Genomic DNA, 13,189 nt, shown 5'->3' on the forward strand with positions numbered 1-13,189 from the left:
AGTGAGGGCAGAGCCAAGGATCAAATGGTGGAAGTTGAAAAAAGGAAGACTGCAAGGCTGAGTTTAGGGAGTACAGCAGATGTAGTAAGGGTGACAGCAAGAAGAGTGCTTGGCATGACATCTGGAAAGAGGAAGGAGGAAAAGGAAACCTGGTGGTGGAATGAGGAAATACAGGAGAGTATACAGAGGAAAAGGATGGCAAAGAAGAAGTGGGATAGTCAGAGAGATGCAGAAAGTAGACAAGAGTACAAGGAGATAAGGTGCAAGGTGAAGAGTGAGGTGACGAAGGCTAAAGAAAAGGCGTATGATGAGTTGTATGAGAGGTTGGACACTAAGGAAGGAGAAAAGGACCTGTACCGATTGGTTAGACAGACGGACCGAGCTGGGAAAGATGTGTAGCAGGTTAGGGTGATAAAGGATAAAGATGGAAACGTACTCACAAGCAAGGAGAGTGTGTTGCGCAGATGGAAAGAGTACTTTGAGAGGCTGATGAATAAAGAGAACGAGAGAGAGAAGAGGTTGGATGATATGGAGACAGTCAATCAGGAAGTGCAACAGATTAGCAAGGAGGAAATAAGGACAGCTATGAAGAGGATGAAAAATGGAAAGGCCGTTGGTCCAGATGACATACCTATGGAAGCATGGAGGTGTTTAGGAGAGATGGCAGTGGAGTTTTTAACCAGATTGTTTAATGGAATCTTGGAGAGAGGATGCCTGAGGAGTGGAGAAGAAGTGTACTGGTGCCGATATTTACGAATAAGGGGGATGTGCAGGATTGCAGTAACTACAGGGGAATAAAATTGATGAGCAACAGCATGAAGTTTTGGGAAAGAGTAGTGGAAGCTAGGTTAAAAAGTGAGGTGATGATTAGTGAGTAGCAGTATGGTTTCATGCCAAGAAAGAGCACCACAGATACAATGTTTGCTCTGAGGATGTTGATGGAGAAGTTTAGAGAAGGCCAGAAGGAGTTGCATTGCATCTTTGTGGACCTGGAGAAAGCATATGACAGGGTGCCTCGAGAGGAGTTGTGGTATTGTATAAGGATGTATGTACAGGTTATGTACGAGGCAAGTGTGACAGTAGTGAGGTCTGCGGTAGGAGTGACGGATGCATTCAAGTTGGAGGTGGGATTACATCAGGGATTGGCTCTAAGCCCTTTCTTATTTGCAATGGTGATGGACAGGTTGACAGACGAGATTAGACAGGAGTCCCCATGGACTATGATGTTTGCTGATGACATTGTGATCTGTAGCGATAGTAGGGAGCAGGTTGAGGAGACCCTGGAGAGGTGGAGATATGCTCTAGAGAGGAGAGGAATGAAGGTCAGTAGGAACAAGACAGAACACATGTGTGTAAATGAGAGGGAGGTTAATGGAATGGTGAGGGGAGTAGAGTTGGCAAAGGTGGATGAGTTTAAATACTTGGGATCAACAGTACAGAGTAATGGGGATTGTGGAAGAGAGGTGAAAAAGAGAGTGCAAGCAGGGCAGAATGGGTGGAGAAGGGTTTCAGGAGTGATTTGTGACAGACGGATATCAGCAAGAGTGAAAGGGAAGGTCTACAGGACGGTAGTGAGACCAGCTATGTTATATGGGTTGGAGACGGTGGCACTGACCAGAAAGCAGGAGACAGAGCTGGAGGTAGCAGAGTTAAAGATGCTAAGATTTGCACTGGGTGTGACGAGGATGGATAGGATTATAAATGAGTACATTAGAGGGTCAGCTCAAGTTGGACGGTTGGGAGACAAAGTCAGAGAGGCGAGATTGCGTTGGTTTGGACATGTGTACAGGAGAGATGGTGGGTATATTGGGAGAAGGATGCTAAAAATAGAGCTGCCAGGCAAGAGAAAAAGAGGAAGGCCTAAGAGAATGTTTATGGATGTGGTGAGAAAGGACATGCAGGTGATGGGTGTAACAGAACAAGATGCAGAGGACAGAAAGATATGGAAGAAGATGATCTGCTGTGGCAACCCCTAACGGGAGCAGCCGAAAGAAGAAGAAGAAGGAAACATCATCGCTTCTGCCTACCTCCCAGCACCATTGAAATCCAATGTCTTATCACAGGGTTGTCTACTATTTGTCATTTATATTTCATTTCATAGCAAAATTCTCGAAAGATTTTTTCTTCAGTTCAAAAATTACTGAAATAAATCTATCACATAAGTAAAACGAATGGAGGTGCTGATATGTATGTTTATTTACTTGCTTTTACCTTTTTTCAGATTTTTCTTGTGTGTGAAGAACATATATAGTTTTTTCACGTGTATTGTATGAATAGCTTCTCATATATCACAAAGAGTAAAGCTTTGCTGTCCAGCGTTACATTGTATTTTTTCAGCAATTTCTTACAATATATTTTTTGTATTTTGGTAAATCTATCATAACATTACAATGGACAGCGCTGTTGTTTTCATCAACCATGGGTCATGTGTAAGCCAGTTGTTTGCTGCAACATGTTGAAAGTTGCTTTCCAGATAACATGAACATTTATTTTATATATTTTTATTTGCTTGTTTACTTTTTACCATTTTCAATTTATTCCTGTGTATGAATAATATATGTAGTTGTGCCATATGTATACATATATTGCGATGTGAGGGGGCAGTCTGTCTAATGAGTCACTCTTTGTATGCTGTGATGTTGAGTGATATTATATTATACTTGCATACACTGTGTTATGTAAAGTTGAAAACATTTTCTATCAATGTAGTTTGTGCCTCATCTTTTTCCGAAGGAATGATGAAAGTGGGAATAGCCTCTTAAAAAAACAGACTTGCAGGATTTTCATTTTCTTTTTCAAACATTTTATCTGTTCTCATTCTTTTTACAATAAAAAACATTACGATATACTTCCACTTTTGTGTTTTATTTTACTTATATATAATCAATTTTAATATACTGTTATTTTAAACAATGCCAGGCATGTCTGGAATGCTGAATATGGCTCTGTCATAGGACAAAAAACATTTTACAATAGTGTAATGTATCATTGCTTTACCATCAAATTCAATGATATGCACTGGAGGCAGAAAACACAACAATTTTCAAGGTAGGAGCCTTACAAAGTGGGAATACACTTGTAAACAAGAAAACGGACTTACAGTAACTTTTGTAACTTCAAAAAAGGTATTATTTCTCATTTTTTCATTCAATTTCATTCTTTCCCTATGTTCTAATTCTTTTTACAGTAAACAATTTATATCAGTTTTCACAGTTTATGTTCAATTGAAAATATCATAAATACATTCAGTCTGCTTAACTCTTTATGTTATAGTAAAAACACTTTGTTCTCTTTCAATAGCTGAAAACACCTCAAATCCTCACTATGACCAACGTTAAAAATAATAATAATAATAATAATTCTAATGACTATAATATTATTTTCTTACTCTTAAAATTGACTTTCTCTGTTAATTGACTGACTAATACACAATTACCTTCACTTAAGTTTCCCCTTTTTGAACTCCCATTGAGAGTGTACATTTTAATGAAGACCAAAGAAGTGGCGTGCCTTCTCCCCTTTATATTATGCTTTGGATAGTTTTGACAACCCAAAGAAGACAATACATCGGTGACAGTCATTTTTGATGGAAATTAAGTTTAAACATTTCATATAGCATGTGGGATTGCAGTGCGTTAGTTAAAAAACAATAAATATACAGTAAGTAAATGTGCACTCAATTAAATCTCAGATTAGTCCACAAGTTGTAGTACTTTTACATGACGTACCCATCAGTTTTCTGGAAGCTGCATTACCTACTGCATGTTCGTAGTAAGCTAGAATCTTTTCTAGAAGCATTTAGCACAAAGCAGGAACCAGCCCTAAATTTGATACAAGTTCCTTGAAGAGCAATCTCACTTACAAACAATTACAGCATGGCAATTTAGAGTCAACAATTAACATGCACTTTTTTTGGATGTGGTAAGAAACTGGTGTGCTCTAAGAAAAAGCTATGAACACTACTGTGCAGTTTCACAAGGACAGTGACAGGAACAGAAGTAAAACCAACAAATGAATGCAGTGTTTACAGTGAACAAGTGTCAATTAGACACAAGTGAGCCTGTAGTTGGGCATAGATCTTAGTTAAGTCATCATTATGTTTATATTGAAATTACTTCTTTTACCTTTACAGCTTATTCCACCTTTTACCTAATAGGGAGAGAAAGCCTTTATGATTCTTTTCATTGTGTATGACTGTTTGTTCCATTAAGAAGCTAAGTAACAATTCCCAATAGTACAAACACCTACTGATCCCACTCTTTTTTGAATGTCAATGAGGATGAAAAGAGAATAAAACAGAACCACTAGAAAGTTGTCATTGGCAAACTAGCCAGAAGAACATAATCCTCAAAGGGACACTATCATTTAGGAGTACCTAAACATGGCCACTGTACATTTTTGTGGGTTGTGTGGTTTTGTCAATTGATTTTAGCTGAAAACCAGGCTATTTTAATTATTCTTTGGAAGTCTGAAAACACTCTATACATTCTACAAAATCATGCAGTAACATCTGAGACTTATAGATTTTCTTTAGTTTCCTAATACTGTATTTACAGTATAGTAAATTAAAAATTACTTGTGCTAAATAACCACACTGTGCAAAACTTAATGAAGAATATTTTCACACTGGATTGGCTATCTATCTATCTATCTATCTATCTATCTATCTATCTATCTATCTATCTATCTATCTATCTATCTATCTATCTATCTATCTATCTATCTATCTAGTGTGTTCATGTTATTCACTATTACATTTGCATTAACAGTTGTGAGGAGCTTAAATCTACCCCATGAATATTAAACACAAGGTAGGAATCAAGTCTGGGTGAGGTACCAATCCATCACAGGGGATACTCATGAGTGTAAATCCACAATCGCTCATACTAAGCTAATTTAAGTTAGTAATTAAGCTAAAACATCTTTTGGATGTGTTAGAAAAGCCTACATACTTGTGAAAAAATCTAGTGAGATATATGGAAAAATATGTAAACATTATTTGGACAGTTAACAGGCCAGGGATTTTAAAAAATTTGCACACCTCTTAAATATTGCTTAAAACACTGAGTTCATTCATTTTAAACCAAGGCTGAATAAATGATGGTCTGTAATTAAAACTATATTGTCTCCAGTTGTGGCTAAGTAAATCAGAGGACAAACATCTTTATTTGATATAGTATCATTTCTATAGTCACTTTATATAGGATATATTTAAAATAAAGTGCAAATAAATGAGTCATGCATGCAAGGATTTCATCACCTTCTGATTATCACTTCCACAAGATCACCAAGGCACAGATGCGCTACAATGAAACTCTGTTATGTGGCATAATAATAAGTATTTATTGTTAATATATAATCAATGATTTCTAAAAAAGAATATTTAATTACAAAAAATACAAATTATATTATATAATGAATCCCTGTAACCCTGCTCAAGACTAAGAGGGCTTAGAAAATGGTATGGTGTATAATGTAATTTCCCATACTTTGAAATTATATATTTTTGTGTTTCATTTTGCATCATAACTGTAAAATAAAAAATATTATGAAGATGTAACTACTTGCCTATCATCTGCAAAGCAGCACCAAAAAAAAAAAAAAACTGGCCTGCTACCCTTTAAGCAAACTACCTCCTCTGACTTCTTACAGACCCCTTCATACCTGCATTCAGACTTTAGATTGTCTCCCCTCACACCAAATAATACTCCAATAAATGATGGACCACTAAGCTATTAAGCTAAAACTCTTCTTCCCTATACTACATATACCAAGACAATATAAGTTAAGTGTCCAGGGAGATATAAAAACCCAAAATTAGCATATATTTTTGTCACCTTATGTAATGACCTCCAAAACAAGTGGCACATTGCTATGCTTATGGTATTTTGATGGAATGAGAGTGGGTTTGGTTAGCAACAGTGTTACAAAGCAAAGCTCATTTAAACTTCATGTTTTACTTAAAGCTTTTAATTCTGCTCAATCTAACTTTAAAATTACTTTGTGCATGTGAGTGCAATTGCTTTATACACATATACGCTCAACTTAAAAATGCACTTCATACCTAGTGTATTCAGCCAACTGCTGGAAACAGCACATACTTATGTTCCGTCTCCCCTAAATTTTGTAAGGAATAAATTTGTGATTTGCAACAAATACTAAACACATTATGGACAGCAGAGTAATGTGATACTTAGGCAACCAGCACCCTTGGTTCAGATTTCCATCATTGTCCATGTGGAGTTTGTATGTTCTTCTCGTGTCTGCATGGCCATGTGTGACTGATAATGTATGTATGAGTGAGCTCTGTAATGGTATCCAGTGTTGGTTCATACCTTGCATTTGATGAAGCTGAGAGGGGCTCTGACCCTCCACACATGACCCTGAATTGGGTTATTCAGGTATGAAAATGTTGTGTTATTAAACAAATTGCCTACTGTATTAATGAAAGATTACATTTATGTACATATCATTTTCCTTCTATTTCATAAATTACTCATTAGATATTTAAGAAACGAAGCAAATGCATGGGTATATTTTACTTTTTTAAGAGTCTTGTGAAATGAATGACATCAAGAAAAAAAGATTTCTTTACACCTTTTTGTTGACATATTGAAAACAAATCATTGTATGGTTGTCAGTTTAGATTAAAAAAATTATTTGTTCTTAATTTATTCAAATGGAGTTAAAAATCCAGTTTGTCTACATGTATATTTCAAAGTGACGTATATGATACTAGAAAGTTGAACATTATCATAATATTACTACATAATGTGACATAATGTTTAGGCTGAGTACTGATTAAACTTTCAGGTTATTAACGATACAAAAAAATCATATAATGCACCACATCCACTTCTAAATTATTTTTACTTTCTTTCGTCAGCGAGACCTGGCAGCAGCTGAAGGACAATTTATATTTGACAAAGATATTAACTTTATACAGGTCTTTCTGCACAAAATGACCACTTGTTGCTATTTGGCTTTGTACTTTCCCATATTTTGCCTATTGTTTTCCCAAATGTCCTTTGCACTCATGTTATATACTTTTTAATAAATAAAAAAATAAAGAATAATAATCCATTTTTGTTATCTCACAGTTTAAGAATGTACAGGCCTGTTGCTAAAGAAACTCTTAAAAATTAGTGGATAGACGAGCTGAAACATTTCTTTGAAACTGATCAATAGTATTAAAAACAATCAACAAACTCTTTATGTACTTCACAAACAATACAAATGCATGTGTTCAGTCATTGTACTGTAATAAGTCGTGCATGTATGACAGCTGCACTGTATACTTCAACAGGAATGGAGTATTCACATAATCTTTCAAGCCACAACTTGTAAATGTTGAACAACTGCTGCTTAGTTACAAGGTGTTTGCCTCTGTGTGAAGTATGTGTATTGCTGTTGTCTATCAACTGTAAATTGTGTTTATATACCTTACTAGTTTAATAGTTAAGGAGACAATATTTCTTAACTGGACTTAATCTCCCTCTCTCTAGAGCAGTACATAATTAAAAAGGGGGAACAATGGTCATTCCCAATGGACAGAAACCTGGTGATTAATGACAAATGAAGTTACCAAACCAAAAATATAAATAAACTGTAACCTCATGAGGTGGCACAGTGATGTTGTGGCTAATGTTGTTGTTGCATGGATCCAGAATTCTGTGTTCACACCACCTTGCTTTGTTGGTCCCAAAGACATGCAGGTCTTGTGAATTGGAAAACTAGTCCTGTGTAATTGTAAGTGGTGTATGGCATGACTGACGTGTTTGTTACTGCCTTGTGCCTGATGCTGCCAACCTCCTACAGCCTTAAATTGGATTAAGTGGGGTTGAGAATGTTATTTTCCTAGAAGGGATGTGCAAATGTGTGAAGTGAAAGACCCCTAAAATTTATAACTAGGGTTTGTTACTGTCTTCTATCTGATGCTGCAAAGAGAATTCCTACATCAAGGTTTCCAATTCTACTATATATGATATTTCTTGAACACAATAAGGAAAGCTCATTAATGGGCTACTTTCACTCATATTAGTGATCAATTCCTATGAACAATATTTTACTATAGATTCCTCCTAACAGTACTCAAAATCATTTCAATTTAAACTGACTATGTTTGGCGATTAATGCAAAATTTTAATTAATAAACTGCTACAAAAATCTATATTTGATCATTTTCAGCTTTCACTTTCTTCTAATCAGCCTATACTGACAACAATGGCAGATGAACATCAAATTAACTCATTTCAAAAGATGCCCAAACTCACAATATACTCAGTATACAGCTGCTAATTATCTTTGAAGCATGCATAGGGGCATGGATACCAGTAAGGTTGGCACCATTCCTGCTCCAAACAAAATTCACCCCAGCTGAGAACTGAAGTGAATTTAGAAGAACTGCATACTTTTAAAGTGTGTTAGATTGTAATATTACTTATGAATACAGAAGATACTAAAGATTATTGCATCATCAGGAAAATATACATTATTTCATGTGGTTTCCTATTGGTTAATTTATTTTTATTGGTCTTTAATGGCCTTTACTTTTAGATTTTTTGCACTACTTGATAATAAACTGTTTTTCTGTATAATTTTCTAAATTTGAAAAGAAGTTTATAGAAATGATTTCAGCCTTTTAAAAGATGGCAGTTACTGATAAGTGAACTCCACAGTGTTTTTGAGTTTGAAAAGATCACAGAAATGCTTACGCAGTGAAATGCATTGAAGTAAACGGGAAAGGACTAACTAAACTAGATTTGATTAGATTATAATGGTGCAATCATCTTTAAAGTGTTCCTGAGTGCTAGGGAAACATCTGCCAACTATACTGGATTAATTATTGTGTCTAAAAAGATGACCTGAACTGTGTGATACCAGTGCCAACCACTATACCATCGTGCCTCCATGAGATCAAAGAAGAAAGAACACAGAGACATGCAAACATATATTTTGTCAAAACAAAGTGTAAATGCCTAAATCATAGTCAAAAGTCAGAAAAAATATGTATCACTTTTCAAGGCAGAAAATTCAAAGTGGTGTGTCATGATTGGAGCTGCTAGCTCATTCTATTTTGTGAAGTCATGCTGAAGGCTCTCTAAACTGTCTGTGCTGATGCTTTGTACTTTTCTTCTATCAAAAAGATTGAAACATCTTGTAAATAGTAATAAATCTTTCGTCATTATTATTATTTCATATAGTCTTCTGAGTTTGGGAGGGGGGAGTCAGGCTCCTTCAAAGTTTGTTTGTTATCTGCACGTGGCTAATTATACATGCATTGGGCATGCACTTCCTTCTCTTATATTAATGTGGAAGTCGAAGATCGACCTCCACATTTGGCGACAAGCAAAGATAACTGGTTATTTATGCTGTATATGTTTCATAAAAATAAAATTTTGAGAGCCTGCATTATTTACTTACCTATTCTACCACTAACTAAGTCCCACAGAGCCCGTAATGCAAATGATCAGCATTATACACCAGGCAGGGGCAAGTTTGGGATGTTCAATGTTGGCTGTTCCAGCTTTGGGGTAATGTCGTGCTGGCCTCGCAAAGTACAATGGGGTGCTGTGGAAAAAAGTTCTCCTAAACCAGCCAAATTGTTAGTAAATAATTCGATGAGCAAAGGGCACATTCGCTGTGCATTTTTTTAAATAAATGACTTTTGAATTTACAAAAAAAAAAAAAAAGTAGGTTCAGTCAGGCTCAGTTTTTTCCATGTCATAACCAGGTGAAAAGTGGAGACTTCCATTTAGGGCCTTTAATTCAATTTCCAAACTTTTCAAATAAAGCAGAAATTCTCTAAATATATACTACCTCTGTAATGAAAAAAATAAAAAAATAAAATAAGATGAACTGATAGATTTGTATTTAATTTTAACAGTAAGATAATTATTTTTAAAGAAAATACACTACAATTATTGAATACATTATTTTGAAAATAAACTGAGAAAAATGCTCAGATGTATTTAGGCCATTCTGTCAAACAACTCTTTTTGTCCCATACTACCATTTTCAGAACAGTATTAGCATGAGACCTGTAGGGCCCCATGAAGCTACAGACACCTGCTTCCACATATTTGCAATTCTGTACATGAAAAAGCATTTATGAATGTTTTCATACAATTAAACCCTATGAATTATATCACTGTCTATATTAAACATGACAGCTAGCATCAATGTCACTCTTCTCAGAATTTTAAATATAAAAGTAATTGGCTTCTTAAGCTTTTCCTAATTTGTTTCAGTAATGAACAAGACACTTTTCATATCAGCTTAAGGCTGCTATGTCATTTTGATATAAACTCCAACACTGCAAGCAATATGAATGCTGCAGCCTCATATCTCCACTATGCAAATTAAGTATGAATCTCCCTACCCATCATTTTGTATATCAGGATTTAAAACACAGCATGCTATTTTCATTTGTAGTTGCTTCAGTAGTGGTTGCAAAACAGGTTCCACAACATGAATTTGTACTACTTTATAGCCTTTTGGCACTGATTCTGTTCCAGGCTGGATTGATTTCCCTGTTGTGTCTGCATGTTGTCATAGTGATCTTATGAGATAACTTTTGAGACTCAGATTTCTTATGACAATTCAAACACATACTCTCAAGCTACCTGCCCCAACATTTGTCTGTCTGGTTGTGTGCTTTGCCGAAGATCGCTATTATATGGTCAGTTCCCAGCTTATTGCTCACTGGTTAGGCTCAGGTCTACAGTAACATTGAATGTTAGTCAGGAAGTTAACATTGCATGAAACTGCTTCAACGTAATGTTTCACTTTTCATTTCCTAAAGTAAAGCATTTTAAATAATATTCATTCTTTGCAGTGGTTAGCGCAGATGCTTCAAGGGGCCCTAAATTTACATCTCATCCTTGTCACAGCACGTGCTAACTTTTCACATTCTTGCTGTCTGAATGGGTGCTCTTAGTATATAGTACTTTCCTTCCCTATCTTAAAGACCTGCATGTTAGATAAACTGGTTACTCTGAAATGACATACAGTAATACTACAGTGACTGTGTGGAATAGTTCTATCCTCCTGTGGCCCTGATCTGCATATATAGATGGATGAGAACAATACGGTAGAGTACAGTGCAGAGTTGTTAGTGCTGCCACCTTACAACAATCTGTGTTTTCTGCCTGGTCACTGTCTGTGTAGAATTTGAATGTTCTCCATATGATAGGATATGTTTGCTCAGGCTAGGTCAGTTTCCTTCCATGTCCCAAACCCATATATGTTAAGGTAACCAGTGATTATGTTCTGGACCAATTAGTATGTACAGTATATGGTTGCACATGTCCTGCATTGGAAATGGATGCCACCCAGAGCTGGTTCTTGCTTTGTGTCTAATGCAGTCTAGGTAGTATCTGTTTCTGTCTGAGCTGGTACTGGATAAATCAGGCTTAGGGAATACATGAATGGGTGTCATATGAAACTTATTATGTATTTACAATCATATAATTTCATGGGCAACAAGATGGTGCAGTGATTAGCATGACTTCTTCATAGTTCCAGGAGACTCGGTTTAAATCCCAGCCTGGAAACTATCAGTTTGCATTCTCCCTATGTCTGTGTGGGCTTTTTTCTACACCCCAAAAAATGTGAATGTTAGACTGACAGGTGAATTGGCTCAATGTGCATGAGAACAAGTTTACTTAAAAATACACCTTGTGATGATGGCATCCATTCTTGAGCTCATTGCTGTCAGGCTAGGCTCTGACCCTTTAGGCACTTAATTGGAGTTTATAAAATGAATAAAAGGATGATGTTGATCCTATCAAGGTCTTATTTTCTTAGCTATAAGCTAATCAAACATAAAAGTTAAATTATTTTTCTTCTTTCGTAAACTTTATTACATTCTTAATGCATATTCTCAAATATTTGGAAACATAATTTCATAGGCTGCAGCCCCAGGCGACCCTGATTAGGGTTAAGCAGCCTCAGAAAATAGTATTGGTATGGTATAGTTTCCCAGTACTGTGGTGACAATTGCAGAAAGTTCTTTTAGATTTCTCTTCAGCTTACATAAACTTTCAAACAAAAGAAAGTGAACCCACCAAAGGGATTCATTTCCTACTTTTTCATGTATTCATTACCATGGCTCCAATGTAAAACATAGTAAAATACAGTAAAATATCTAAATTTAAAATGTGACACTGTTTAGAGGTGACTTTTATTTTGTGCTGTACATTTTATGTAAAGTTTGGAATTAAATATGTGAAACAGGCCTGAAACGCTTTTTAAATTAAGATAAAAAACGTTACAATTATTTGCTCTCTCTCCTCTCCAACGACGTGATCCCGCATCATTTAGCAATGTTTATGGTGTCTAATGATGTTATCATAGGTTGAATGTATCTGACAAGCGTTTAGGATTGACATTGGCGGATAACTTGAGGCACAGAAGCTGCCGACTGTGTGTACATATGTGTACATGCATGCGTGTATGTGTGTTATGAATTTCTTTCGCACTGCCATGCAGCCCCCTGTTGTCCACGGCTGCGTGAACGGTGTTCCCGTCAGTAAAAGACGAGGCCGGTCACATCAGATGTGCGTGTCGCGCTGCGGGGACTGGCCGCCCCCTCCCCTCCTCACCATTTATTTATTCATTCATTCGTTCCTTCGTGTATTGACTAATTGATTTTTTGCAAATGCGCAGGGCAACTCGTCCACCACCACAACCACTACCACCACCATCACCACCCCTCCCCTTTTTTTGCATGCAACTGGGATGTGGATCCCAGTCTGGCCCCTCACCTGGAATTTCCTCCTCCACATCCATCTCCTGCCCATCGTTCTCATTGCTCACCGATCCCGGCATCTTTACTGCATAGGGAACACGACTCTCCCCCTCCCCTCCAAAAAAGAAAGAAGAAAGAAATGCTGCCCCCCCTCCCCTCCTCCCCCCCCCTACAGACTCAAGTGTGGAAACTTAACCCTGCGGGTGCCGGCACTCCGCGGCCCCCGGACTGCAGGATCGTCGGGACCGCACCGCGTCTTGGATATTTCCGTTTATTTTTCTTTTGTTTTTTTAAGATGGATGCCTCCTATTTGTTAAAGAATATAAACCAAACACTATCGTCTTATGTATCTAAATCCTCCTATGTGAAAATAAATCAGGAGCAAAAAATGGAAATACACATGCTCACATTGTGACGTGCGGTCTGTTGCCATGACGA

General features: G+C 36.6%; 1 protein-coding gene across 4 annotated transcripts in view; it reads right to left on the reverse strand.

The window, feature by feature from the left end:
• Positions 1-12,891, reverse strand: part of chd5 (chromodomain helicase DNA binding protein 5) — a 92,368-nt gene extending 79,477 nt beyond the window's left edge. For all 4 annotated transcript variants that reach the window (XM_028807411.2, XM_028807410.2, XM_028807414.2 and 1 more), the window contains exon 1: positions 12,768-12,891. In XM_028807411.2, the coding sequence (XP_028663244.1) occupies positions 12,768-12,831 (64 nt within the window). In that variant the 5' untranslated portion in view covers positions 12,832-12,891. The remainder of the gene's footprint in view (positions 1-12,767) is intronic.
• Between the last annotated feature and the right edge of the window lie 298 nt (positions 12,892-13,189).

Source organism: Erpetoichthys calabaricus, chromosome 8 (assembly GCF_900747795.2).
Source record: "Erpetoichthys calabaricus chromosome 8, fErpCal1.3, whole genome shotgun sequence".
Taxonomy (NCBI): Eukaryota; Metazoa; Chordata; class Cladistia; order Polypteriformes; family Polypteridae; genus Erpetoichthys; species Erpetoichthys calabaricus.